Genomic DNA, 26,378 nt, shown 5'->3' on the forward strand with positions numbered 1-26,378 from the left:
CTTGTTGCTTTTGTAATACGAACTACTGAAAGTAAACCTTGTCAAAATCTTTTTGGCTAATGGAAGGTGGTTCTAAAAAAGTTGAGAAACGCTATGTTAAATATCATTATAATATAGTGGGACTTCCCTGGTGGCACAGTGGTTGAGAATCTGCCTGCCAATGTAGGGGACACAGGTTCGTTCCCTGGTCCAGGAATATCCCACGTGCCGCGGAGTAACTAAGCCCACACACCACAACTACTGAGCCTGCGAGCCACAGCTGCTGAGCCCATGTGCCACTACAACTGAAGCCCATGCACCTAGAGCCCGTGCTCCGCAACAAGAGAAGCCACCGCAGTGAGAAGCCCACACACCGCAATGAAGAGTAGTCTCTGCTCGCTGCAACTAGAGAAAGCCTGTGCGCAGCAACGAAGACCCAACACAGCCAATAAATAAATAAATAAATAAATTTGAATTTAAAAAAATAAATAAATAAAAGAATATAGTATCTGTGATTTCATTTGAAATAATTTGATGGCGGTGCAGTGACAAAACAAGGTAGGTCATTGTATTACTTTCCTAGGGCTGCCGTGACAATGTACCACAAACTGGGTGGCTTAAGACAACAAATTTTTTGTCTCTGGAGAAAACAAGTTCTGGAGGCTAGGATTCAGAATCAAGATGTTGGCATGGCCGTATTCCCTCTGAAGCCACTAGAGCAGCGGTCCCCAACTTTTTGGCACCGGGGACCAGTTTCTTGGAAGGCAATTTTTCCATGGTGGGGGGGTGGGGAGGTTCAGGTGGTAATGTGAGCGATGGGGAGCGGCAGATGAAGCTTCGCTCGCTCGCCTGCCACTCACCTGCTGTGTGGCCTGGTTCCTAACAGGCTGCGGACTGGTAGTGGTCCACGGCCCGGGGGTTGGGGACCCCTGCACTAGAGGATGATCCTTCTTGACTCTTCTAGCTTCTGATAACCTCCAGTTGTTCTTTGGCTTGTGGCAGCATAACACATTTCTGCCTCCATCTTCACATGGTATTCTCCCCTTGTGTTCTGTGTACCTTCTTATAAGGACATCAGTCCTGTAGGTTAAGGGCCCATCCTACTCCCATCTTACTTTTTTTTAAAAATTCATTTCTGTATTTTTGGCCGAGTTGGGTCTTTGTTGCTGCGTGCGGGCTTTCTCTAGTTGTGGCGAGTGGGGGCTACTGTTTGTTGTGGTGCGCAGCCTTCTCATTGCGGTGGCTTCTCTTGTTGAGGAGCTCGGGCTGTATGCGTGCAGGCTTCAGTAGCTGTGGCTCGCGGGCTCTGGAGCGCAGGCTCAGTAGTTGTGGCGCACGGGCTTAGTTGCTTTGCGGCATGTGGGATGTTCCCAGACCAGGGCAGGAACCTGTGTCCCCTGCATTGGCAGGCAGATTCTTAACCACTGTGCCACCAGGGAAGTCCCAGAATAATGGTAATTTTATTGCAGTTACATATTTGCATGTGAACTTTTTACTGAAATTTGCTACTACTTGGAATTTGTCCTATATTTTCCTCATAATGTTTGCTTACCCTTTTTTCTCTTTTTGAAGTCAATTTTGCAGAAGAAGAAATCTTGAATAAGAGCCTTGATGCAAAAGAATCTCCATCTGACTTGAAAGATGAAGCAGTAGCCCAGTCAACTTAACTATGATGAACTTAAGTTGAAGCAATGTCACAGGATAAAAACATTTGTAATTTAAATACACATTGGAAGTGTAACTTTTTCAGGGTCTAAAAAAGTCCTAAATAATGCTTTTTAGCCTTCTCTACTGATTTTAAGTAAGGAGAGTATGTTTGGATTTTCTCTCTATGGATATGGGGTTGAAATGTGAAGTATTTGGAAAGCAAACAAGTTATGAGAAGCCATTTTGGTTTCTTGCATAATCTTGTAAGCATGAAGTAAATGGCAAAGTATTAGGTTAACTAATTCAGTATGTTCTAATTTCAGTTAATTAACATAAGGATGAGTAGTTTTTGATGTGTTTTATTAAGTGGTTAACTTAATAGCCATTGGATATACTGATCTTTCTTTTTAGGGAAATAAACAACTTTTATTGTTTCTTTTTACAACATTCTGGTACTAAACAAAAAAAGTGAGGAAAGTAATGCTTTGGGGTGTATAATCAAAATGACAAAGTATAAGTTTGGGAAAGCTCTAAAGAGGCTTAATGATTATTCAGGTAGGTTGATCCTGAAAAATGATGTTTGATGGAATAAAGTGCATGTGATGATAGTGAAGACTGGAGCAGAATGAATTTAGAAAAAAGGAAAAAGGTGGAAGATGACTAGATACTTTTGAGGGACACTAACTATAAATCCATTCAGTGGGTTGTATAGCAGTTTTATATTTAGTCTAATTTAGACTTTGAGAATTTAACTCTAGTTTTTTATTTTAACAAAAAATGTAAATTAAAAAATTAGTCTGTGTTTGGTTTTTTTTGGAGGGGCACTGTTTTTGGGGAAGGGAGCTAGTTTTTAAAAAAATTTTTTATTTTAAAAAATTTTTTATTGGAGTATAATTGCTTTACAATGTTGTGTTAGTTTCTGCTGCACAGTGAAGTGAATCAGCTATATTCATACACACATCCCCTCCCTCTTGGACCTCCCTGCCCTCCACCCGCCATCCCACCCAACTAGGCCATCACAGAGCACCAAGCTGAGCTCCCTGTGCTATACAGCAGGTTAAGGGAGCTAATTTTGATTGTTACTTTCCTCCTGAAAAACCATCAGTTCCCCACTGCCTACAGAATAGCTTCAAATTAACTTGAGAAAATTGAATTTGGGGTTAAATAACTTGTTCAGTGTTACACAGCTAAGTCAGTAGTGAAGCTAGGATTTGACCCTATTTTCCTTCCTTAATATACCAACAAGACCTCCTAGAAGTAACTAAAAGGCCAGGATGTCGGATATGGCTGCAGGAGTGGGCCTTCTGGACTCTAAATGGGAGTCAGATGTGAGGCCTTCTGTACGGTGTCCTGCCTCATGTAGTCAGACCCCCTGGCCAAGAAAAGGGCTTGTCTTTAGCATCCAAGTGAATACATGACATTGCCCTCTGCGAACCAGGAGGTTAAGCACACACTGGAAGGGTGGTAGCACCTACAGCAGCCCTGTGTCTAGCCTCAACTCTTAACCATCACAGCCTTGTCCAGTTTGCCAAGAAACTGGCAAGAAGAGGAGAAAAGTTGAAGGGAAGAGTTCTGGAAGTGGATGGGCTTAATACTTCGTCTTTCTTCACTCATTTTGGCTTACTTTCTCTGTGTTGCTTGTTTGATCCAAGTTTGAAGGCCAGTCTTTTTTTGTGAGAAATGACCGAAGAAAAGCACAAATAACTACCTTCTTTGCAGTGGAAAAGAAAGAGGAAGAGAAAAGCTTCTCCTAAGGTGCCATATTCTTTTATTAACAGAACAAATAGGGACTGTGTAAGTCTACTGGGAAACTGTCCTCCAGTCTTAAGAAACCTAGTATCGGTAAATCCAAAATTAACATGCTAAGGAGACGGTAGAGCTATCATATTAGCATCTACAAAGTGCCAGAGCTATTCCTGGATACTTAATAATACATATATCATTTAATTCTTAGACCTCTGTAAGATAGTTATATTGTACCTATTTTACAGGTTATGATACCAAAGCTAGGGAGCTTAAATGACTTAGGTCTAAGATGGACTTGAGGAATTACCTGGGATACATCTTAAGAAATATATTCTGTAGGTCCAAAGTGAGGATTGGAAATCTGCATTTTAAATAGCTTCCCTGGTAATTCTTAGGCTCAATAAAAAGCTTGAGAGCCACTGCTAGGGGATACAGATTCACATTTAGCTCTGGGGTATCTTAAAGAAGTTAGGTACACTATTACATTCTGCTTTAGAGATCTTAGCTCTCTGATAAGGAAGCTGAAGTTCACCAGTAAGTGTGGGCCCTGAATTACTGGGAATCACAAGACCAAAATATCTTTGGATATTAATGGATTTACAAAAACCACATCGTTGTTAAGTGAGTCACACCTGTGATAGGCTGACAGTTTTTGGCATTCTTCCCTGTCCTTTGTATGCCAGTAGTATAAAGAAAAGTATATTAGATTTGTCACTTTCTCCTAAACCATTTTGATTATGACTCCTCTTCCTTATCCAATATTGCCTGCGTACCTGCCTTTTGACCTTAAGGGACTGCTTTGACCATATCACTTCTTGGTTTAAAATTCCATTAATGGTTCATTGTTAATTCCAGAATTGAGTTCAAATTTAAAGGTATATAAATAAGGTCTTCGCCATAGATTCCTCTTTTCCCCCTTCCACTATGATCTCCCTTTTTTTTTTTTTTTACTGAAATGCTTTGGTGGGCATGTGTCTTTAAAAATCTTAATGCACAGTTCTGAAGCTGGAATATCCTACCTTCACCTCCCAGCCTTTCACAGTTAATAGTTTGTCCTTGAGGGTTCAGAACAAATCTCACTTTCACCTTGAAGTTTTAGTCTCTTATCCATGGGACTGTCCGTTCTCTGAAATCTCCTATGGCTTATGTTAACTTTTATTCACTTAGTATTTTTCATTTATTGCTTTTATTGTATTTTTTCATGGTTGTGACTTCTCCAGTTGTATTGATTAAATACATACAGACATATACTTACATAGATGTGTGTGTGGGGTGTGTCCATACATACATATACTCCAAGGGCCATAGATCATCCTTAGCAGATCAATATTGAAGTATTGGAATTGTTTTCTTTGCCTTCTGTGTGATGGAATTAAAGTAATGGTAAAGAGGGAGGGCTACTTTATTGCTGTAAGAGTACTTTTTCTCATTACATTCACAGCAGAATATACCTTGTTTTATTCACTATTCATAAGATGGTGTGTAAACTGACTTCTCTATCAGTTTGAAACTTCAGATAATGCCCCTATGTCCTAATTGTTTTAAATGTTTAAAGAGGACAAGCATATAATGTGGCTTAACATGAAAAATGTTACCAAGTGGAATAAAGACTATTTGTTAAAATCAATTTGGGGGAATTTAATTGAAAACAAAAATACAATTATTTTGAAACCATTCTTTACCATGTGTTTGGACATGATCTATGGAGTCAATTTTATTTAAATTCTTGAGACCTGTATAAAAGGAAACCCTGTTTTTCCCCTACTCTGAGTATACTAAAATGAAAGAAGATATGTTTAAGGACATTTTCCTTAATGTAAAGAAAGTATTTGCTAAAGTAAAATTCTCTTTCACGTTAAGTTGCAGATACATAGTTGATAAACCTTTTGCCTTATGCACTGTGAATGTTAAATCCACATCCTGAATTTAAAATATTTGTGAGTCCTCCATGGGACTATCTGTAAATGTTTTACATACTAGTCTTGAATAAACGTTCATACCACCTAGCTCTAGATTTATTAAATGTATTTTAAAATGATTTTTTTTTTATAAATTTATTTATTTATTTTTGGCTTTGCTGTGTGTTTGATACTGCTCACGGGCTTTCTCTAGTTGCGTCGAGCGGGGGCTACTCTTCGTAGTGGTGTGCGGGCTTCTCATTGCGGTGGTTTCTCTTGTTGCGGAGCACGGGCTCTAGGCGCGCAGGCTTCAGTAGTTGTGACACGGGGGCTCTAGAGCGTAGGCTCAGTAGTCGTGGCGCACGGGCTTAGTTGCGCCACGGCACGTGGGATCTTCCTGGACCAGGGCTCGAACCCGTGTCCCCTGCACTGGCAGGCGGATTCTTAACCACTACACCATCAGGGAAGCCCCAAAATGATTTTTAAAAGTACATATATACCCTCAGAGTTCATTTGGAGTCTATATTAGTTTATTGCCAAAGGCCCTAATTAGACTAGCTTAATAACATATCTGAACAGCTTCTTGCTGTTTATGGGTAGGGATCTTGTCATTCACAGGTGCTGCTATAAAGGATTTAATAAATGTTAAATAACTTTATAAAGGTTGGAAATTCCCTATCACTTATATTTAATGTCTGTAAATAGAGATAATGCCTCATTTGTAAAATGAGAGGTGAGAGGAGTTGATCAGAGGTGTTTCAGCTCTAAGATACTTAGATTTCATTTAAAACAATCTATGAGGCGGCTGAAACGGGGCACTTTAGGTCTGTTTTTTGATTTCACTATACCACACTGCCAATTCAAAATAGGAACCTTAGAATTCATTCCCAAAAGTATGTAATCTAAGAATCTGATTCAAAATTATCCAATTTCCAGACAAATACAGATGGGAAAGTGATCTTGCCCAAAGCGAAACACTATTCTTTGAGAGAAGTCACTTAACTTCCTGGCTTTAGTTTACTCAATCTATAAAATAAGGGAACTTATATGAAGGAATAATTTACAGCTAAAAAGCTAGGATTTTTATGATGAACTTTTCTGTCAATGGAGTTAGTAGTGGCATGTAACGGTTAGGAGAGGGGGAGGATCTGCAATTATACTGCCTAGGTTCAGCTGTATAACCTTATAAGGTCCTACCAGTTTTCTCATCTATTAACAGATAAAAGTAATCTACCTCACAGGTTGTGAGGATTGAGTAAGAAAATGCACATCAAGTATTTAAGAATACCTGGGATTTAGTAAGGGCTTAAATATTTAGCTAGGCTTCACATCCAGTAATTTGGGAGTGGGGAGGAAGAATGGCTCAGTGGGTGGTATTGACAGCTGACACATTACTGAGTATGTGCCAGGTACCATTCTAAATGTTTTCCATGTTGTTTTAATTTAATCTTAACCCAATGAAGTAGTGCTATCCTTATCCATATTTTACAAATGAGGAAACAAGCACAGTAAAATTAAGTACCTTGCCCAGTTCACAGAGCTAGTAAGTGAAGGGACTAGAATACTAACTCAGCTCAGGTGGTCTAGCTCCAGAGACCGTTCTCTTAACCACACTGCTACAGTTGCTGTGAAACATCGTTAAGGTGATGGGAGCCAAGATCAGAAAATCATACTTACCAGTTAAGCAATACTTGCGGGCAGTCAGAATCTATAGCTTTAATATTAACCACCTTCAAATTATTTCAAATAAGACCATATTTTAAATTGCTAACAGCAAATGTTTATTCATGGTTGAAGCCAAAAAGAATTTATAAATGCATTTTAATACCTTGCTGATAAAATAACATTCCACCTTTGCAACCTTGTAAGGAATACAGGAAGATATTGTAAAGGCTTTGATGTGTATATCTATTATAACCAGGTAATCAGAACACACATACACACATACACCACCACCTACTTTAGTGTTAACACCATACCAACTTTTCAGAAAGGCCATCTTGAAGCTCTACTGGATAGCTGAGTAAATAGCGTCCAAGGCTTAAAGACTGGGGAGAAGGGAAGAAAGGGATGGAAGAAGCAGCACACATTTCAAAGCCCACTTTTAAGCACACGACATTATGAATATTAAAAGAAAAAGGGGGAAGGCAATTCAGCATTTTCAGAGAGCGCATTTTGGCAATATTCAACGCATAAGAAGGCTGTGCTTGGGACCATCCACTCTCTCCAGCTTCTCAAAGTGTTTCCTGGCATTGCGAATGTTGATCAGAGTAGCTGCAGAAGGGATCGACGGATCTGACATAACCACCATCACGTACGTGTTTGATGTGAAGATGTCGATGAACGCAGCGAAGTTAGAATTCCTAACTTCCATGCTCTGGAAAGAAGCGGCCAATTTACTGCAGCTCAGCTTGAACTGCTTAATAATGTTGCTGATCTTCTCGAATCGGTGGACGTCACGCTGCTCTTTGCACTGGTAATGGGAAATGACCAAGAACGTCGCTCTCTCGAACAGCAGAACTTCATCGGCCTCAATAATCTGGGCAAAATTCCTGAGGTTCATCTCCAGCTGCTGAACATTGGGAATCAGCTGATAGACAATACTGGACCAGGCTTTGTAGAGCGTTTCATCCCAGATGGATGTTCGAAAACAGGCACACTCCAGCGGGCGAGACAAACGCCTCAGGTCTTCCTCTCGCTCTTTAAAAATCAGGTCACGCTGATCCTCCTGAACCAGATCCATTTTGTGCACCAGGCAGAAGATTTTGGCATCAGGAGAGTTCTGGAGGATGGCTTCCAGACACGACTGGTAATAATGCATGTCCTTTTCCAGTTCGCGGCTCTCCACGTCGAACACGTAAATCAGAACCTCGACATTACGGAAGATGTTGTCTCGCTGGCTGGTGAAGTAATTTTCCATGAAGGTGTCCTGACCGCCACAGTCCCACAGATTCAGCACCAGGTTGCCGAGAAATCGGACGTGGGAGTGCTCCACATCAATGGTGGCACCCAGGCGCCGGGTGTCGCGAGCGATGTAATTGGCAAAGATAATGGACCTCATGCTGGTCTTCCCCGACCCACTCTTCCCCATCAACAGCACCTTTTTCTTCATGGCTGTATTTGGCATCACCCGCCGGAGCTGCCGCGGACTGGGCCTCAGGGCGCGGCCTAACTGCAGCGCGGTCGGAGGGAGGGAGGGGCCGGGGGTTGCGGGGGGTCCGACAGCCGGGCCGTGCAGCTGTGCAGCCGGGGAAGCCGAAGGTGCGAGCTCGGGGCTGGGAAGGCGGCGACCGGTGAGTTCTTTCTCGGGGGAGAGCGCCGTGGGATAGACGGTTGCAGGCGCTACAGAGAAACGCTCGCCTTCCGGAGAAGAGAGTCTCTGCGTCTCCGCTGCCACCCACTTCCGGCGGCGATCTCGCGAGAACCCGCGCTCTCGGCCGTGGCTGCCCAACGAGCTTTGATAAACCGCTGTTTTAATGAAACGCATCAGGGCCCACCCGAAAGAGAAAATGGAAGGTGAACCCAGGACTCTGGTGTTCTGTTCTCCTATTTAAACGGGGCTTACGGTTGCAAATTGTACGTGTGTGGGCAGTTGGGAGAATGCTGCCATCTCGTGGCCGAAAAAACCCCAGCGCACCACTAGGCGCTTTAAGAGCGCGGTGTGCTGTTGCGTGGTTTTAGGCCTGAGCAGCAGACAGGGAAAAGCCGAAGAAGGCTTAACTTCTCCGCCCAGTTAGGCCTCCTCAGATTCCCTGGTTTACTCAGTACAAGGACAGGGGAGATAAAAACTGTACAGATGTTCAGAAGTAAGTGATTGCCCATTGCTACACAGCTGAATGGTAGTGAATCCCTCCCGGGAGATATCCTAACTCCCAGTTAGTGCTTTTTCCACTTGGAAGCAAGTTCCTTTCTTACACTTGCTTTCTCGGTAGTCTCAGACTTTGGGATTTATAATCAGAATTCCAAAGCTTGAGGAAACTCTAATATAGAACATTACTTACTCCTCACGATAACCCTATGAATAAATAACCTCATTTTCAAGTCAGTAAATCGAAGCTTACAGGGGTTAGGTAACTCTACGAAGTTACACGTCTATTACATAATGAAATGCAATTTATTTTTAAAATATAAATTGTATATATTTAAGGTGTCCATGATTTGATATACACAGTGAAATGATTATGGTCAAGCTAACCTATCTTGTATAGTTAGCATTTTTGTGTGTGTATGTGGTGAGAGCACATGAAATCTACTCTCTTAGTAAATTTCCAGTATTCTATACAGTGTTAACTATAGTCATCATGTTGTAGGTTAGATCTCTAGACTTACTTATCCTGCATAACTGCAACTTTGTATCCTTTGACCATTATCTCCCCATTACCCTCACTTCCCCCTACTTGGTAATAACTATTCTCCTCTCTGCTACTATGTATTTGACTTTTTTTAGATTCTACAGACAAGTGAGATCATGCAAGGTTTTTCCTTTCTGTGTCTGGCTTATTTCACTCAGGCTGATGCCTTCCAGTTTCATCCTTGTTGTTGCAAATGGTAGGATCCCCCTTTTAAAGGCTGAATAATATTTTGTTGTATATATAAACCTCCATTTCTGCTTTTTTTAATGTAAAAAAATTTCTTTTGATTTCTTTGTTTAAAACTTAACACATCTTCAGTTTTCTGAGCCAGTAAGAATGTTCTGTAACACCATATTCTACAAGTGGATATTTACATAAATTTTAGCTAAAATATATCAACGGAAGAATTCCTACTGTTCCTTAGAAAAGTTGAACATTTTTGGTCTTTAGCATTCAGTTTATTTAAATTCTTCTAGTACATATATTGGATTATGGTGATTTTTTCCCCCTTTTCCCCAGTGTTATTGAGATATACTTGACATGTAATATTGTATTAGTTTTAGGTATACAATGTAATAATTTGATATATGTATATATTGCCAAATGATTACCACAATAAGCTTAGTTAACACCCAATCCCCTCACATAGTTACAATTTTTTTCTTGTGATAATAACTTTTAAGATCTACTCTCTTAGCAAGTTTCAAATATACAATACCGTATTGTTAACTATAGTCACCATGCTGTACATTACATGCCCAGAACTTATTTATCTTATGACTGGAAGTTTGTACCTTTTGACCACTTTCACCCATTTTTCCAACCTCCTCACACCCCACCTCTGGCAACTACCAATATGCATCTATGAGTTTGGTTTTTTTAGATTCCACATATAGATGAGATCATATAGGATTTGTCTTTCTGTGTCTGACTTATTTCACTTAGCATAATGCCTTCAAGGTCCATTCTTGTAGTTGCAAAAGGCAGGATTTCTTTCATTTTTATGGCTGAATTCCCTCTCCTCTCTCTCTGATATTTATTGATATATTAATATCAATCCCATTTTCTTTATCCATTCATCCATCAGTGGACACTTGGGTTGATTCCACATCTTGGCTATTGTAAGTAATCCTGCAATGAACATGAGGGTGCAGATATCTTTTTGAGATAGTGATTTCCTTTCCTTTGAATATATACCTAGAAGTGGGATCGCTGGGTCATATGGCAATTCTATTTTCAATTTTTTGGAGGAACCTCCATACTGTTTTCCATAGTGGCTGCACCTACATTCCCATCAACAGTGTACAAGGGTTCCCTTTTCTCCACATCCTCACCAATATTTGGTATTTGTGGTGTTTTTTAAAAAAATTTTTATTGGAGTATAGTTGCTTTACAATGTTGTATTAGTTTCTACTGTACAGCAAAGTGAATCAGCTATATGTATACATATACCCCCTCTTTTTTTGGATTTCCTTCCCATTTAGGTCATCTATTTGTGTTTTGTGTTTTTTGGCTGTGTCGGGTCTTAGTTGCTTAGTTGCAGCACGCAGGATCTTTGATGAGGCATGAGGGATCTTTCATTGCGGCGTGCTGGTTTTCTCTTCTCTGGTTGTGCTGTGCGGGTTTTCTCTTCTCTAGTTGTGGTGTGTAGGTTTTTTCTCTCTCTAGCTGTGGTACTCGGACTCCAGAGCACGTGGGCTCTGTAGTTTGTGGCATGTGGGCTTAGTTGCCCCGCTGCATGTGGAATCTTAGTTCCCCGACCAGGGATTGAACCCACGTCCCCTGCATTGGAAGGCGGATTCTTTACCACTGGGCCACCAGGGAAGTCCCTACTTGTTTTTTTTTTTAATGATGGCCATTGTGAGGTGATATCTTACTGTGGTTTTACCATGCATTTCTCTGATGATTAACGATGTTGAGCATCTTTTCATGTGCCTGTTGGCCATCTGTATGTCTTCGCTGGAAAAATATCTATTCAGGTCTTCTGCCCATTTTTAAACTAGGTTGTTTGTTTTTTTTATGTTGAGTTGTATGAGCTGTTTATATATTTTGGATATTAACCCCTTATCTGTCATATCATTTGCAAATGTTTTCTCCCATTCAATAGGTTGTCTTTTTGTTTTGTTGATGGTTTCCTTTGCTGTGCAAAAGCTTTTGAGTATAATTAGGTTCCATTTGTTTATTTTTGCTTTTATTTCCTTTGCTTTAGGAGGTAGATCCAAAAAAATATTGCTGCAATTTATGTCAAAGAGTGTTCTGCCTATATTTTCTTTCTCTCTTTTTTTAAAAAATAAATTTATTTATTTATTTATTTTTGCCTGTGTTAGGTCTTCGTTGCTGTGTGCGGGCTTTCTCTAGTTGCAGTGAGCGGGGCTACTCTTCGTTGTGGTGCGCGGGCTTCTCATTGTCGTGGCTTCTCTTGTTGCGGAGCACGGGCTCTAGGTGCGCAGGCTTCAGTAGTTGTGGCACGTGGGCTCAGTAGTTGTGGCTTGCAGGCTCTAGAGCTCAGGCTCAGTAGTTGTGGCGCACGGGCTAAGTTGCTCCGCGGCATGTGGGATCTTCTCGGGCCAGGGCTCGAACCTGTGTCCCTTGCATTGGCAGGCGGATTCTTAAGCCCCTGCCTATGTTTTCTTCTAGGAGTTTTATGGTTTCCAGTCTTGCATGTAGGTCTTTAGTCCAGTTTGAGTTTATTTTTGTATATCATGTTAGAGAATGTTCTATTTTCATTCTTTTACAAGTAGCTGTCCAGTTTTCCTAGCACCACTTATTGAATAGACTATCTTTTCTCTATTGTATATGCTTGCCTCCTTTGTCACAGATTAATTAACCATAGTGTGTGGGTTTATTTCTGGGCTCTCTTTTCTGTTCCATTGATCTATGTGTCTGTTTTTGGAAGCACAACTGATTTTTGTGTATAGATGTATAGATTCTGAATCCTGCAACTTTACTGAATTTGTTTATTAGTTCTAAGAATTTTGGGAGGGGGCAGTCTTTAGGGTTTTCTATGTATAGGATCATGTCATTGGCAAACAGTGAGAATTTTACTTCCTCCTTTCTGATTTGGATTCCTTTTATTCTTTTTTTTTTCTTTTGTATGATTGATATTTACAGTATTTGTAGTACTATGTTAAATAGAAGTGGCAAGAGTGGGCATCCTTGCCTTGTACCGAATCTTAGGAAAAAAGTTTTCAGTTTTTCCCCACTGATTATGATGTTAGCTGTGACTTTTCATAAATGGCCTTTATTATGTTGAGGAAATTTTCTTTTGTACCTATTTTGTTGAGAATTTTTATTACAAATGGATGTTGAACATTGTCAAATGCTTCTTCTGAATCTATTGAGATGAACATGTGATTTTTATGTTTCATTTTAATGTGGTGTATCACATTGATTAATTTGCATAAGTTAAAACAGCCTTGCATCCCAGGGATAAATTGAAATTGGTATAATCTTTTTGATGTGTTGTTAAATTTGGTTTGCTAGTATTTTATTGAGGATTTTTTTCATCTGTGTTCATCTGAGAGATTGGCCTCCAATTTTCTTTTCTTATGTTATCAAGGTGATGCTGGCTTCATAGAATGAGTTTGGAAGTATTCCCTTTACTTCCATTAAAAAAATTTATTTATTTATTTATTTATTTATTTGGCTGCATGGGGTCTTAGTTGTGGCATGTGGGATCTTAGTTGTGGCATGTGGGATCTTTTAGTTGCAGCATGCGGGCTCTTAGATGCAGCATGAAGGATCTAGTTCTCTGACCAAGGATTGAACTGGGCCCCCTGCATTGGGAGCATGGAGTCTTAACCACTGGACCACCACAGAAGTCCCTTCTATTTTGGGGAAGATTTTAAGAAGGATTGATATTAATTCTTCTTTTAGTGTTTGGTAGAATTCAGCAGTGAAGTCATCTGGTCCTGGATTTTTCTTTGGAGGTTTTTGATGACTACTTCAGCCTCCTTATATGTTACTGGTTTGTTCAGGCTTTCTACAATATTTCATCTTGATTCAGTCTTGGTAGGTTGTATGTTTCTTGGAATTTATCCATTTTTTATAGCTTATCTAATTTATACACACATAATTGTTCATAATAGTCCCTTCTGATCCTTTTTATTTCTGAGACATCCATTGTAATGTCTCCTCTTTCGTTTCTGATTTTATTTGAGTCTTCTCTCATTTTTCTTACTCGAGCTATGGGTTTGTTGGTTTTAGTTTTTCAAAAAATCCAACTCTTAGTTTTGTTGATTTTTCCACCTATTCTCTATTTGATTGATTTCTTCTTTGATCTTTATTATTTCTTTTCTTCTGTTAATTTTGGGTTTAGTTTATTCTGCTTTTTTCTAGTTCCTTGAGGTGTAAAGTTTGGTTGTTTATTTGAGATCTTTTTAAAGGTAGGTTTTCATCACTTCGTCCTAAGTCATCTTAGTCCTGCTTTTGCTGCATCCCATAAGTTTTGGTACGTTGTGTTTTTGCTTTTGTCTCAAGACATTTTTTGAATTCCCTTTTGATTTCCTGTTTGACCTAGTGATTTATTCAAGAGTGTGTTGTTTAGTTTCCATGTATTTGTGAATTTTCCTGCTTTCTTACTTTATTGATTTCTAGTTTTTCCATTCTGATCAGAAAAGATACTTGGTATGATTTTGATCTTAAATTTTTTAAGACTTGTTTTGTGACCTAATGTGATTTATCCTTGAGAATGTTTCTGTATGCACTTAAGAAGAATGTGTATTCCTCTGCTGTTTGGTGAAAAGTTCTGTATATATCTGTTTGGTTTATAGTGTTGTTCAAGTCCACTGTTCATTGATTTTCTGTCTTTATGTTCTGTCTATTATTGCAAGTGGGGTATTGAAGTCTCATATTATTATTGTATTGCTGTTAATTTCTCCTCTCAGATCTGTCAATATTTTTTAAAAATATATTTAGGTGCTCTGATGTTGGATGTGCGTGCATTTATAACTGTTATATTTTCCTGTTGAGTTGACCCTTTTATCATTATGTAGTGACCTTCTTTGTCTCTAGGGACAGTTTTTTGTTTTTTGTTTTTTTTTGACTGAAAGTGTACTTTGTCTGATAGAAGTTTAGCCACTCCTGTTTGTTTTGGTTACCATTTTCATGGAATTCCTTTTTCCATCCCTTCACTTTTAGCTTATGTGTGTTCTTGGATTTAAAGTGAGTTTCTTATGGGCAGCATACAGTTGAATCTTGGTTTTCATATTCTTTTAGCTACTCTGTATCTATTTATTGGGGAGTTTAGTCTATTTACATTTAAAGTAATTATTGATAGGGAAGGATTTACAGTTGCCATTATGTTAACTATTTTCTCTTTGTCTTGTAGTTCTTTTGTCCTTCTTTTCTCTCTTGTTATCTTCCTTTGTGTTTTTTTTTTGTAGTGTTTCGATTCTTTTCTCTTTTTCTTTTGTGTAACTTCTATAGGCATTAGCTTTGTGATCACAAAGGGCCTACATAAAATATCTTATAGTTTTAACAGTCTAAAATAGACTTAAAATAAGCTGATAAAAACTTAACTTCACTTGCGTATAAGAACTCTCCATTTTTACCTCTTCTCCACATTTTATACTATTGATGTCATAATTTACCTCAATTAATAGTATGTGTCCATTAATATAGTTTAGTTATAGTTGTTGAAATGGAAATTTGAACTCATATAGAGTAACTGCAGGGTCTACTTGCCTAATAATAGGCCATACTGCCCCCCTAAAAATATAACATTGTTCTGTCCTTGGTCTTTAAGTAGATGAATGAATTAGTGTTATTCAGTATCATTCATTCAGAATTTATCAGTGTTTTCAGGATACTGAAGCTTCCTAAGTTAGGATACTCCAGATCCACCATACAGCCCTTTTTAGTGTGCTATACTCTACAAATATAGGTATTCCATTCTTCCATTCACTTATTCAAATGTCTCATCCTGTCCATCTGATACACATCTGTAACTTGCCTAATGGGGGAAGAAAAAGCCATTGTTTATCATCGTACTATCATTGAGGCAACAACTAGCACCTTGCTTTGTATTCTGGACTAAAACTCATTAAAAACAGTGCTGCTTTTCAGAAAAAAATAAAATAAAATAAAAAATATTGGGCTTCCCTGATGGCACAGTGGTTAAGGATCCGCCTGCCAATGCAGGGGACATGGGTTTGAGCCCTGGTCCAGGAAGATCCCACATGCCGCGGAGCACCTGAGCCTGTGCGCCACAACTACTGAGCCTGCACTCTAGAGCCTGCGAGCCACAACTACTGAAGCCTGTGCACCTAGAGCCCATGCTCCACAACAAGAGAAGCCACTGCAGTGAGACGCCTGTGCACCGCAACGAAGAGTAGCCCCTGCTCACTGCAACTAGAGAAAGCCTGTGCACAGCAACAAAGACCCAACGCAGCCAAAAATTTTAAAAATAAATAATAATTATAAAAAAAAAATAAAACAATACCTTGTAATTAAAAAAAATTTTGAATATCTAGTACGTGTAGGGCACTATGTTAACATGTGTACAAGACAAGAAGTTAAAAAATGCTCCCTTGCTCTAGTTTATGGAAATAAAACATACAGCAAAATGTCATAATACAAAATAGTGTATGGAAAATCTCATTACATTCAAACTCAATTTCATCTCCCTGGTGACATCTGTTCTGGGATCCTCAGTGTCTCCTCTATAGGTGAAATGATCTCCTTTCACTATCCTGGGATTTCCTTCCCCTTTCTTAAGTACCCTTTTTCCTTGATCCTATCCGTTCCTCATTTTTTACCTTATTCACTCACTTGGTGGAACACATTCTCCAGTAGCTTCCTGATAAAAAGCATGAGAGCAATAAAAGTTTCAAGACATCGCCTTTCTGAAATTGTCTTTATTTTTACTCTGACATTCGGTTGGTTGGAAATAATATTCCCTCAAAGTCTTAGAGGCATTACTCCATTGTCTTTTAGTTTCTAGTAAGTCTGATGCCCGTTAATTTGTGTTTGATCTATTTACTATTATTATTATTGATCTATTTTTTCTCTCTTAAAAACTTAGATTTTCTCATTATCTCTGGCATTCTGAAACTTTGAGCCCCAATTTGCTTTGTGTTGGGCCTTCTCATGTCCTTTAATTCTGGAAAATGTTCTGGACTTTTTTGATGATACATTTCTTCTGTATTCTCTGTTCTCTCTTATCAACACTCCAGTGATCTGGATATTGGATCTCATGAACTATCCTCTAATGCTTTTATATTCCCTTTCTTATTTTCTATTTGTCTTTTTGTTCTGTTTTCCAGGAGATTTTCATCATCTTAATCTTCTATCTCTTCTTTGGAGTTTTAAATTTTGGTATCATATTTTAAATTTCCATAGGCTATTTATTTTTCTGATTGTTCCTTTACAAATATAAATTATTTTCTTGGACAAAACATCTTTTACCTCTTTGAGGATATTGATAACATTAAAGAAAGTTTTCATCTCTGTTTAGTCTTGATTTCTTCCAAATTTCTTTTGTTGGTTTGTTTTGTTTTAGTCTGTCTTTTTCATGTTAGAAACTTTCCTCAGTTGTCTAGTGATTTTTGGCTGTCTACTCCTATTTAAATTCATTTAAAGCCTGTGGGTAGCACTGGCAGACTATGAGGTTCATTGGAAAGTCATCTGGCTGAGCCATTTCTTTGAGGAAACTTCTGTTGCCTGCATCTTTAGACTTGTTCTATTTGCTTTGATTCTTCCAAGATTCTTCTGCTGGGCTGGGATGAATATAAGCCTGATAAATAACATTCTGGTCATTCTAGGAGAAGAAAACCAGGGTCCTAATATTCAGTTTATAGGCAGACTTCACTTAATCCTCCTGTTTTCAACATGGTACTCCATTCCTCAATGTCCTTGGTGTTCCCCCAATTCAGAGACACTATGGTTTACTCTTTTCAGGGAATAAAAACTGATAGCGTTTGGGATTAGTGGGAGAGGAGCAGTTGCCTGGCTATCTGGAATTGGGGAGGGGATCTGTGGGTCTAATTGCTTCATTTTTTAAATTACTGAGGGATAATTGATGTACAATATTATATGTTTCAGGTATACAACATAGTGATTCACAATGTTTAAAGGTTATATTCCATTTATAGTTATTATAAAATATTAGCTACATTCCCTGTGTTGTACCATATATCCTCTAACTGCTTCTTAAACAGGTCTTCAATCAGTCCTTCTGTTTCTAGTGTTTTACTGTCACTGATGCTGCTGAATCTTGAACATTTTGGAGGTTCTGTGGTAAAAATAATTCTTCTTCCTGGCTTTCTTTGCTGTTGGCTAAGGATTCAGTTTTCTTGGGTCAGCTAAGTCAGGCACCATTCTTCCCTGTGCTTTTCTGCTTCCCCAAATTTGATGTTATTATCTCTTATTCTATCTTTGTCCATACCCTGTCCTCCCATTACTCTCATTTTGGTGGGATTTTGGAGAGAGAAAGATAAATCTGTATGTTTAATCTACCACCTTGTTGGGAAATAAGAAAAATCTTTACCTAAATTATTCAAAACTAAATAATAATTTGATAATGACACGGAAGGGGACTTTTTACAAGTGATTTTTTTCTTAAAAAAATCTTTCTTGGGCTTCCCTGGTGGCGCAGTGGTTGAGAATCTGCCTGCCAATGCAGGGGACACGGGTTCGAGCCCTGGTCTGGGAAGATCCCACATGCCGCGGAGCAACTAGGCCCGTGAGCCACAACTACTGAGCCTGCGCGTCTGGAGCTTGTGCTCCGCCACAAGAGAGGCCATGACAGTGAAAGGCCTGCGCACCACGATGAAGAGTGGCCCCCGCTTGCCGCAACTAGAGAAAGCCCTCGCACAGAAACGAAGACCCAACACAGCCAAAAATAAATAAATAAATAAATTAAAAAAAATCTTTCTTGACTGTACACCTGAAACTAACACACTGTAAATCAACTATACACCACTGAAATTGAAATATTAAAAAAACTTTATTGAGGTATAATCTACCTACCATAATTCATCCATTGTATATAAGGTACATTTCCATTACCACAGCTCATTTTTAGAATATTTCTATCACACCACCCCCCACCAAATTTCTCTTGCTTATGTTTGCAGTCAGTCTCTACTCCCAACCTGAGACCCAGGCAACTACTGTTTTGCTTTCTGTCTCTATAGATTTGCTTTCTCTAGAAATTTTATGTAAGTGGAATCATATAGTTATTTTGTATCTTGCTTCTTTCTCTTAGCATAAGGTTTTTGAGGTTCATCCAAATTGTAACATGTTTCAGTATTGCATTTATTTTTATTGCTAAATAGTACTCCATTGTATGAATATATACTACTACATTTTGTTCATTCACCAGTTGATGGAAATGGGAATTGCTTCCAGTTTTTATGCCATTATGAATAATGCTACCATAGACATTCATATTAAAGTTTTTGTATGGACACATGTTTTCATATCTCTTGGGTAAATACCTATGGGTAGAGTTACAGTAAGTATATGTTTAACTTTTAAAGAAACTACCAAACTTTTTCATAAGTGGCTGACGCATTTTATACTCCTACCAGCAATGCATGAGAGTTCCACTTTTTTCAGTTCCTTGGGAACAATGTTGGTTCATAGCCATTCTAATGGATGTGAGGTGGAGTCTCACTATGGTTATAATTTACATATCCCTAATGATTATTGATGTCATACATTGTGTTGGGGGTCCTGAAGACCACCCCCCAGGTTCCATGATTTGTTAGGGGGACTCACAGGACTTAGCATGTTGTCATGCTCATGGCTATGATTTATTACAGTAAAAGAACTCATAACAAAAGTAGCAAAGAGAAAAGACACATGGAGTAAAGTTTGGAGGAAGTCAGGCACAGGCTTCTAAAAGTCCTTTCCCAGTGGAGTCACACAAAATATACTTAATTCCTCCAGCAATGAGTTGTGACAACACGTGTGAAATGTTGTCTACCGTGAAATCTCATTAGGAACTCAGGGCCCAAGGATTTTTTTTTTTTTTTTTTAATAAATTTATTTATTTATTTATTTTAGCTGTGTTGGGTCTTCATTTCTGTGCGAGGGCTTTCTCTAGTTGCGGCAAGCGGGGGTCACTCTTCATTGCGGTGCGCGGGCCTCTCACTATCGCAGCCTCTCCTGTTGTGGAGCACAGGCTCCAGACGTGCAGGCTCAGTAGTTGTGGCTCACGGGCCCAGTTGCTCCGCGGCATGTGGGATCTTCCCAGACCAGGGCTCAAACCCGTGTCCCCTGCATTGGCAGGCAGATTCTCAACCACTGCGCCACCAGGGAAGCCCGGCCCAAGGTTTTTTATTGGGGGCCAGTCATGTAGGCACCATTTACCTACCATGCACCAAAATTTCAGGTTCCTAGAAGGAAAGTAGGTGTTCAGTGTAAACTACATTGTTTACAATTTAGGCACAGTGAGTTATTGTTACTAGGGAATGGTGGGAACTCTCCTGAGATCCAAGTTCTTAGACAAGGGCAATCCTTGCAAGTAGGACTTTCTAAGCATAGCAGTCTCAGGCTTGCTTTATTAACTCTTTTCTGCACAAGTATATTTTCATATGCTTGTTAGGCATTCATATATTTTCTTAGATGAAGTATCTCTTAAAATCTTTTGCTCTTTTAAAATTGGGTTGTGTTATTAAGAGTTGTAAGAGTTCTTTGCATATTCTGGATATGGTCCTTTATCAGATAAATGATGTGCAAGTATTTCTCTCAGTCTATACTTATCTTTTTTATTTTCCTTTATCAACTATTCTTTATTTAATTTTTCACTAAATTATTTTCTTTCTGTTGGCCTTATCACTGACATCAGTTCCAAGTTGCTTCAGTGGTCACTCACATAGTAGCAATTTTTTTTTTCTTTTTTAAAATTTTATTGGAGGGACTTCCCTGGTGGTGCAGTGGTTCAGAATCCACCTGCCAGTGCAGGGGACATGGGTTCGATTCCTCGTCCGGGAAGATCCCACATGCTGCAGAGCAACTAAGCCCATGCACCACAACTACTGAGCCTGCACTCTAGAGCTCATGAGCCACAACTACTGAGCCCATGTACCACAACTACTGAAGCCCGCGTGCCTAGAGCCCATGCTCTGCAACAAGAGAAGCCACCACAATGAGAAGCCCGCGCACTGCAACGAAGAGTAGCCCCTGCTCCCCGCAACTAGAGAAAGCCTGCGTGCGGCAATGAAGACCCAACACAGCCAAAAATAAATAAATAAACATTTATTAAAATAAAAAAAATAAATAAAATAAAAATTTATTGGAGTATAGTTTATTTACAATGTTGTGTTAGTTTCAGGTGTACAGCAAAGTGATTTAGTTATACATGTATATATATTCATTCCTTTTTAGATTCTTTTCTCATATAGGTTATCACAGAATATTGACAAGTGTTCCCTGTGCTATGCAGTAGGCCCTTGTTGGTTATCTATCTTTTTTTTTTTTTAAGTAGGCACTATCATTTTTTCTTTAATATTTATTTATTTATTTATTATTTGGCTGTGCAGGGTCTTAGTTGTGGCAGGTGGGCTCCTTAGTTGCAGCAGGCTCCTCAGTTGCAGCTTGCCAGCTCCTTTGTGGCGGCTCGCCAGCTCCTTAGTCGTGGCATGCAAACTCTTAGTTGCGGCATGGATGTGGGATCTAGTTCCCTGACCAGGGATTGAACCCCAGCCCCCTGCATTGGGAGTGCAGAGTCATAACCACTGCACCACCAGGGAAGTCCTTTGTTATCTATCATATATAGCAGTGTGTGTGTGTTCATCCCAAGCTCCTGATTTATCCCTCCCCTCCCCTCCCCCTGCCATGTTTCCCCTTTGATAACCATAAGTTTGTTTTCAATATCTGTAAATCTGTTTCTGTTTTGTAAACAAGTTCATTTGTTTCTTTTCTTTTTAAAAAAATTAGATTCCACATACAAGTGATATCATATGATATTTGTCTTTCTCTGTCTCACTTAGTATGATAATCTCTAGGTCCATCCATGTTGCTGCAAATGGCATTATTTCATTCTTTTTTATGGCTGAGTAATATTCCATTGTATATATGTACCACATCTTCCTTGTCCATTCTGCTGTCAGTGGACATTTAGGTTGCTTCCATGTCCTGGCTACTATAAATAGTGCTGCAGTGAACATTGGGGTGCATGTATCCTTTAGGATTATGGTTTAGGATTATGCCGAGGAGTGGGATTGCAGGATCATATGGTAGCTCTATTTTTAGTTTTTTAAGGAACCTCCATACTGTTCTCCATAGTGGTTGTACCAATTTACATTCCCACCAACAGTGTAAGAGGGTTCCCTTTTTTCCACACCCTCTCCAGCACTTACTGTTTGTAGACTTTTTGATGATGGCCATTCTGACTGTTGTAAGGTGATACTTCATTGTAGTTTTGATTTGCATTTTTCTGATAATTAGTGATGTTGAGCATCTTTTCATGTGCTTTTTGGCCATCTGTATGTTTTCTTTAGAGAAATGTCTATGTAGGTCTTCTGCCCATTTTTTGATTGGGTTGTTTGTTTTTTTGACATAGAGCTACATGAGCTGTTTGTATATTTTGGAGATTAATCCTGTGTTGGTCACTTCATTTGCAAATATTTTTTCCCATTCTGAAGTTTGCCTTTTCATTTTGTTTATGGTTTCTTTTGCTGTGCAGGAGCTTTTAAGTTTAATTAGGTCTCATTTGTTTATTTATTTATTTTATTTTCATTACTCTAGGAGGTGGATCAAAAAAGATATTGCTGTGATTTATGTCAAAGAGTGTTCTGCTTAAGTTTTCCTCTAAGAGTTTTATAGTATCCAGCCTTACATTTAGGTTTTTGATCCATTTTGAGTTTATTTTTGTGTATGGTGTTAAAGAGTGTTCTGATTTCATTCTTTTACATATAGCTGTCCAGTTTTCCAAGCACCACTTACTGAAGACACTGTCTTCTCTCCATTGTTTATTTGTGTCTCCTTTGTCATAGATTAATTGACCATAGGTGCGTGAGTTTCTTTCTGGGCTTTCTATCCTGTTCCATTGATCTATATTTCTGTTTTTGTGCCAATACCATACTGTTTTGATTTCTGTAGCTTTGTAGTATAGTCTGAAGTCAAGGCGTCTGAGTCCGCCAGCTCCATTTTTCTTTCTCAGGATTGCTTGTACTTGTCTTTTCATTCTCTTAATCGTCTTTTTTTAAAATTAATTAATTAATCAATTAATTTTTGGCTGCGTTGGGTCTTGCTGTGTGCAGGCTTTCTCTAGTTGCAGTGAGTGGGGGCTACTCTTCATTGCAGTGCACGGCCTTCTCATTGCGGTGGCTTCTCTTGTTGTGGAGCACGAGCTCTAGGCACGCAGGCTTCAGTAGTTGTGGCATGCAAGCTCAGTAGTTTTGGCACACAGGCTTAGTTGCTCCGCGGCATGTGGGATCTTCCTGGACGAGACATCAAACTCATGTCCCCTGCAATGGCAGGCAGATTCTTTTTTTTTTTTTTTTTAAAGGAAACGCTATTTATTTATTTAATTTGGCTGTGTTGGGTCTTCGTTTCTGTGCGAGGGCTTTCTCTAGTTGCAGAGAGCGGGGGCCACTCTTCATCGCGGTGCGTGGGCCTCTCACTGTCACGGCCTCTCTTGTTGTGGAGCACAAGCTCCAGACGCGCAGGCTCAGTAGTTGTGGCTCACGGGCCTAATTGCTCCACGGCGTGTGGGATCTTCCCAGAGCAGGGCTCGAACCGGTGTCCCCTGCATTGGCAGGCAGATTCTTAACCACTGCGCCACCAGGGAAGTCCCTTAATAGTGTCTTTTGAAGAGCAAATTATTTTTATAAAGTCCAATACGTCAGTTTTTTACTTTTATGGATCATGATTTTGGTGTATGTCTAAGATATCTTTGTCTAACAAAGGTTACAAAGATTTACTTATATGCTTTCTTCTAGAAGTTTTACAGTTTTAGGTTTTCCATTTAAGTTTATAGTGTATTTTGAGTTAATTTTTGTATGAGGTGGTGTGAGTGTTTAAGTTCTTTTTTTAATTTCCTGTATATGGATGTCCAATTATCCCAGTGTCATTTGTTGAAAAGACCATCCTTTCCTCATTGAATTGCCATGACACATTTTTGGCATCAATCGACCACAAATGTAAGAGTTTATTTATGGATTCTACATTCTTTTCCTTGATCTGTATGTCTATCTTTAGCTAATATCATACTGTCTTGATTACTTTAGCTATAGTTTTGATACTAAGTTTTGAAATTGGGGGTTTAAGTCTTTTTTGTTGTTCTTTTGCAGAATTGTGTGGCTAGTTTAGGTCCTTTGCCTTTTGTATACATTTTTAGGATCAGCACACCACGTTCTGTAAGAAAAAGTTTGCTGGATTTTGACAGGGCTTGCACTGAATCTATAAATCAGTTAGGGGAGAATTGCCTTCTTAACAATATTGAATATTCTGATCCATGCATATGGTATATCTCTCCATTCATTTATACCTTAATTTCTCTCAGCAATGCTTTGTAGTTTTCACTGTAAAAGTCTTGTACTTAAGGGGTAAATGTATTCCTAGGTGTTGTATTCATTTTTATGCTATTGTGAATTGCGTTGTTTAATTAAACTTTTGGATTGTTTGTTGCTAGTATGTAGAAATTCAATTGATTTTGTAATTGATCTTGTCTCCTGCAGCTTTGTTTAACTTTCTTGTTTTTGGTAGTTCTGTGTGTGTGTGTGTGTGTGTGTGTGTGTGTGTGTGTAGAGTTCGTAGGACTTTCTACGTATAGGACCATGTCATCTGTAGATACAGTTTTATTTTTTCCTTCCCAATCTGGATGCCTTTAACTTTATTTATTTATTTATTTATTTATTTTTATTTTATGGCTGTGTTGGGTCTTTGTTTCGGTGTGAGGGCTTTCTCTAGTTGCGGCAATTGGGGGCCACTCTTCATTGCGGCGCGCGGGCCTCTCATTATCGTGGCCTCTCTTGTTGTGGAGCACAGGCTCCAGACGCGCAGGCTCAGTAGTTGTGGTGCACAGGCTTAGATTCTCCGCGGCATGTGGGATCCTCCCAGACCATGGCTCGAACCCGTGTCCCTGCATTGGCAGGTGGATTCCCTACCACTGCACCACCAGGGAAGCCCAATGCCTTTACTTTTATTTCTTTTTTTATTCCACTGGCAAGAACCTCCAGTAGGGTGTTGAATAGGAGTGGTGAGAACAGACATCTTGTTTTGTTTCTCACAGTGGCAGGGAATATTCAGTCTTACTGCTAAGCCTGATGGTAGTTGTAGCTTTTTTGTAAATGCCTTTTATCAGGTTGAGGAAGTTCCATTCTTTTCCTAATTTCCTGAGGATTTTGTAAAAAAAAAAAAAAAAAAAATCAAGAATGGTTACTGAATTTGTCAAATGCCTTTTTAAATCATTGAGAAGATCAGGTAGTTTTGTCCTTTATTCTATTGATGTGGTATATTACATTAATTGATTTTCCAGTGTTAAAATAACCTTGTATTTCTGGGATAAACTCCTCTTGGTCATGGCATATAATCCTTGATATATATTGCTGGTTCAGTTTGCTAATATTTTAAAAGGATTTTTACATTTATATTTACAAGAGATAGTGGTCTGTAGTTTTCGTGTGACAATTTTGTCTGGCTTTGGAATCAGGGTAATACTGGCCTTGCAGAATTAACTGGGAAGTGTTCCTAAATTTTCTAAAAGATCATGTGTAGGACTGGTATTACTTCTTTCTCAAATATTTGATAGAACTCACCAGGTCCCCCTATTTATCCTTCTTGATACTTAACATAGTTGATAATGATACACTTGGGCACTATTTTGGTCACCTGCTTCTCCTTCTATATTAAGTTCCATGAGGTTCCTGTTCCTTGTCTCTGTCATTCAGCACAGTGTCTGATTCATCACAGGAGATCAATAAGTGTTTGTGGAATGAATGGTAGATGCCCGATTTATGTGTCATGATGGGCTAGTCTTCTATTGGTGCCAATGAAGTTTAGCAATTGCAAATAATTAAAGATGGTAAAAAAGGCAATGTTTGGTAAAGTGCTTTGTACTCAGAGGAGTAACTATAGATTTTTAACAGTGCTCTACAAAGAGTAGATTTTCTGATGGTATACAGCTGTGAGTTTGGGGTTGGATGGGTTTTAAGGCCACAGGAAATTGTATAGGTTCACTGAGTGTCAATTTTACAAAAAGATTTTGGGGAAATATTAAAGATGGACATATTAAGAAGTAAATATAAAATTAAGATAAAATACCATTTGCAGTGGTCCCTAAGATCTCTAGCTTACCCATTCATTCTTTTTCCTGGGAGGAAAAGTTTGAAAAGAAAGCTCAAAGTGGGCCTGAATCTCAGCTCTAGTACTCATTAGCTGTGTGATCTTGAGTGAGTTTACCTCCTAGCTTCAGTGTTTTTGTTTGCAATATGGGTAAGATAGATTTATGTCAGTTTTAAGAGATAGACAAGAGAGCTTAAGGGAAAGTATGCAAAGGTGTTTAATGCATAGCAAGTGACAGTAAGTTCTTCATAGGCAAGGATGTTTTGGAACAGGGTTAGAGAGTTGTTTATATGAGTAAGGGTAGAGTTGTCTGGAACTAACAAAATATGGGCAGTAATTGTAACAAGGAGGGGGAGGAAAGCTTGTCTTGTCCAGCACCAGCTCTACAAAAGTACCAGTGTTGATGCCATTTTATCCATACCATCTTCATCTTTCAAGATCTCCACCCTCTGTTGAGAGCAGGGATGGGAGAAGTTGGGAGTGCCATGGGTTGTTGACAATGCTGCTATCCACAAGGGCA

General features: G+C 39.0%; 3 protein-coding genes across 4 annotated transcripts in view; 2 read left to right on the plus strand and 1 right to left on the minus strand.

Annotated features, from left to right (window-relative positions):
- Positions 1 to 5,410, plus strand: part of HAUS6 (HAUS augmin like complex subunit 6) — a 47,153-nt gene extending 41,743 nt beyond the window's left edge. For both annotated transcript variants that reach the window (XM_007198565.2, XM_057548095.1), the window contains one exon: positions 1,552 to 5,410. In XM_007198565.2, coding sequence (XP_007198627.2) covers positions 1,552 to 1,646 — 95 coding nt within the window. In that variant the 3' untranslated portion in view covers positions 1,647 to 5,410. The remainder of the gene's footprint in view (positions 1 to 1,551) is intronic.
- A 1,617-nt stretch (positions 5,411 to 7,027) lies between these two features.
- On the minus strand, positions 7,028 to 8,627 carry RRAGA (Ras related GTP binding A). Its single transcript, XM_007176789.3, has one exon. It carries the CDS (start codon positions 8,395 to 8,397, stop codon positions 7,456 to 7,458), a length of 942 nt encoding a protein of 313 aa, XP_007176851.3. The 5' UTR covers positions 8,398 to 8,627; the 3' UTR covers positions 7,028 to 7,455.
- SAXO1 (stabilizer of axonemal microtubules 1) overlaps positions 8,443 to 26,378 on the plus strand; it is a gene marked incomplete at its 5' end in the record, with an annotated part of 145,942 nt that continues 128,006 nt past the window's right edge. The window contains one exon of the mRNA XM_007176788.2: positions 8,443 to 8,786. Coding sequence (XP_007176850.2) covers positions 8,443 to 8,786 — 344 coding nt within the window. The remainder of the gene's footprint in view (positions 8,787 to 26,378) is intronic.

The sequence above is a fragment of the Balaenoptera acutorostrata genome, chromosome 6, assembly GCF_949987535.1.
Source record: "Balaenoptera acutorostrata chromosome 6, mBalAcu1.1, whole genome shotgun sequence".
NCBI classification, from domain to species: Eukaryota; Metazoa; Chordata; class Mammalia; order Artiodactyla; family Balaenopteridae; genus Balaenoptera; species Balaenoptera acutorostrata.

Bases quoted from the DNA above. Each gene is read 5' to 3' on its own strand.
- RRAGA (XM_007176789.3), bottom strand. From the start codon at position 8,397: ATGCCAAATACAGCCATGAAGAAAAAGGTGCTGTTGATGGGGAAGAGT.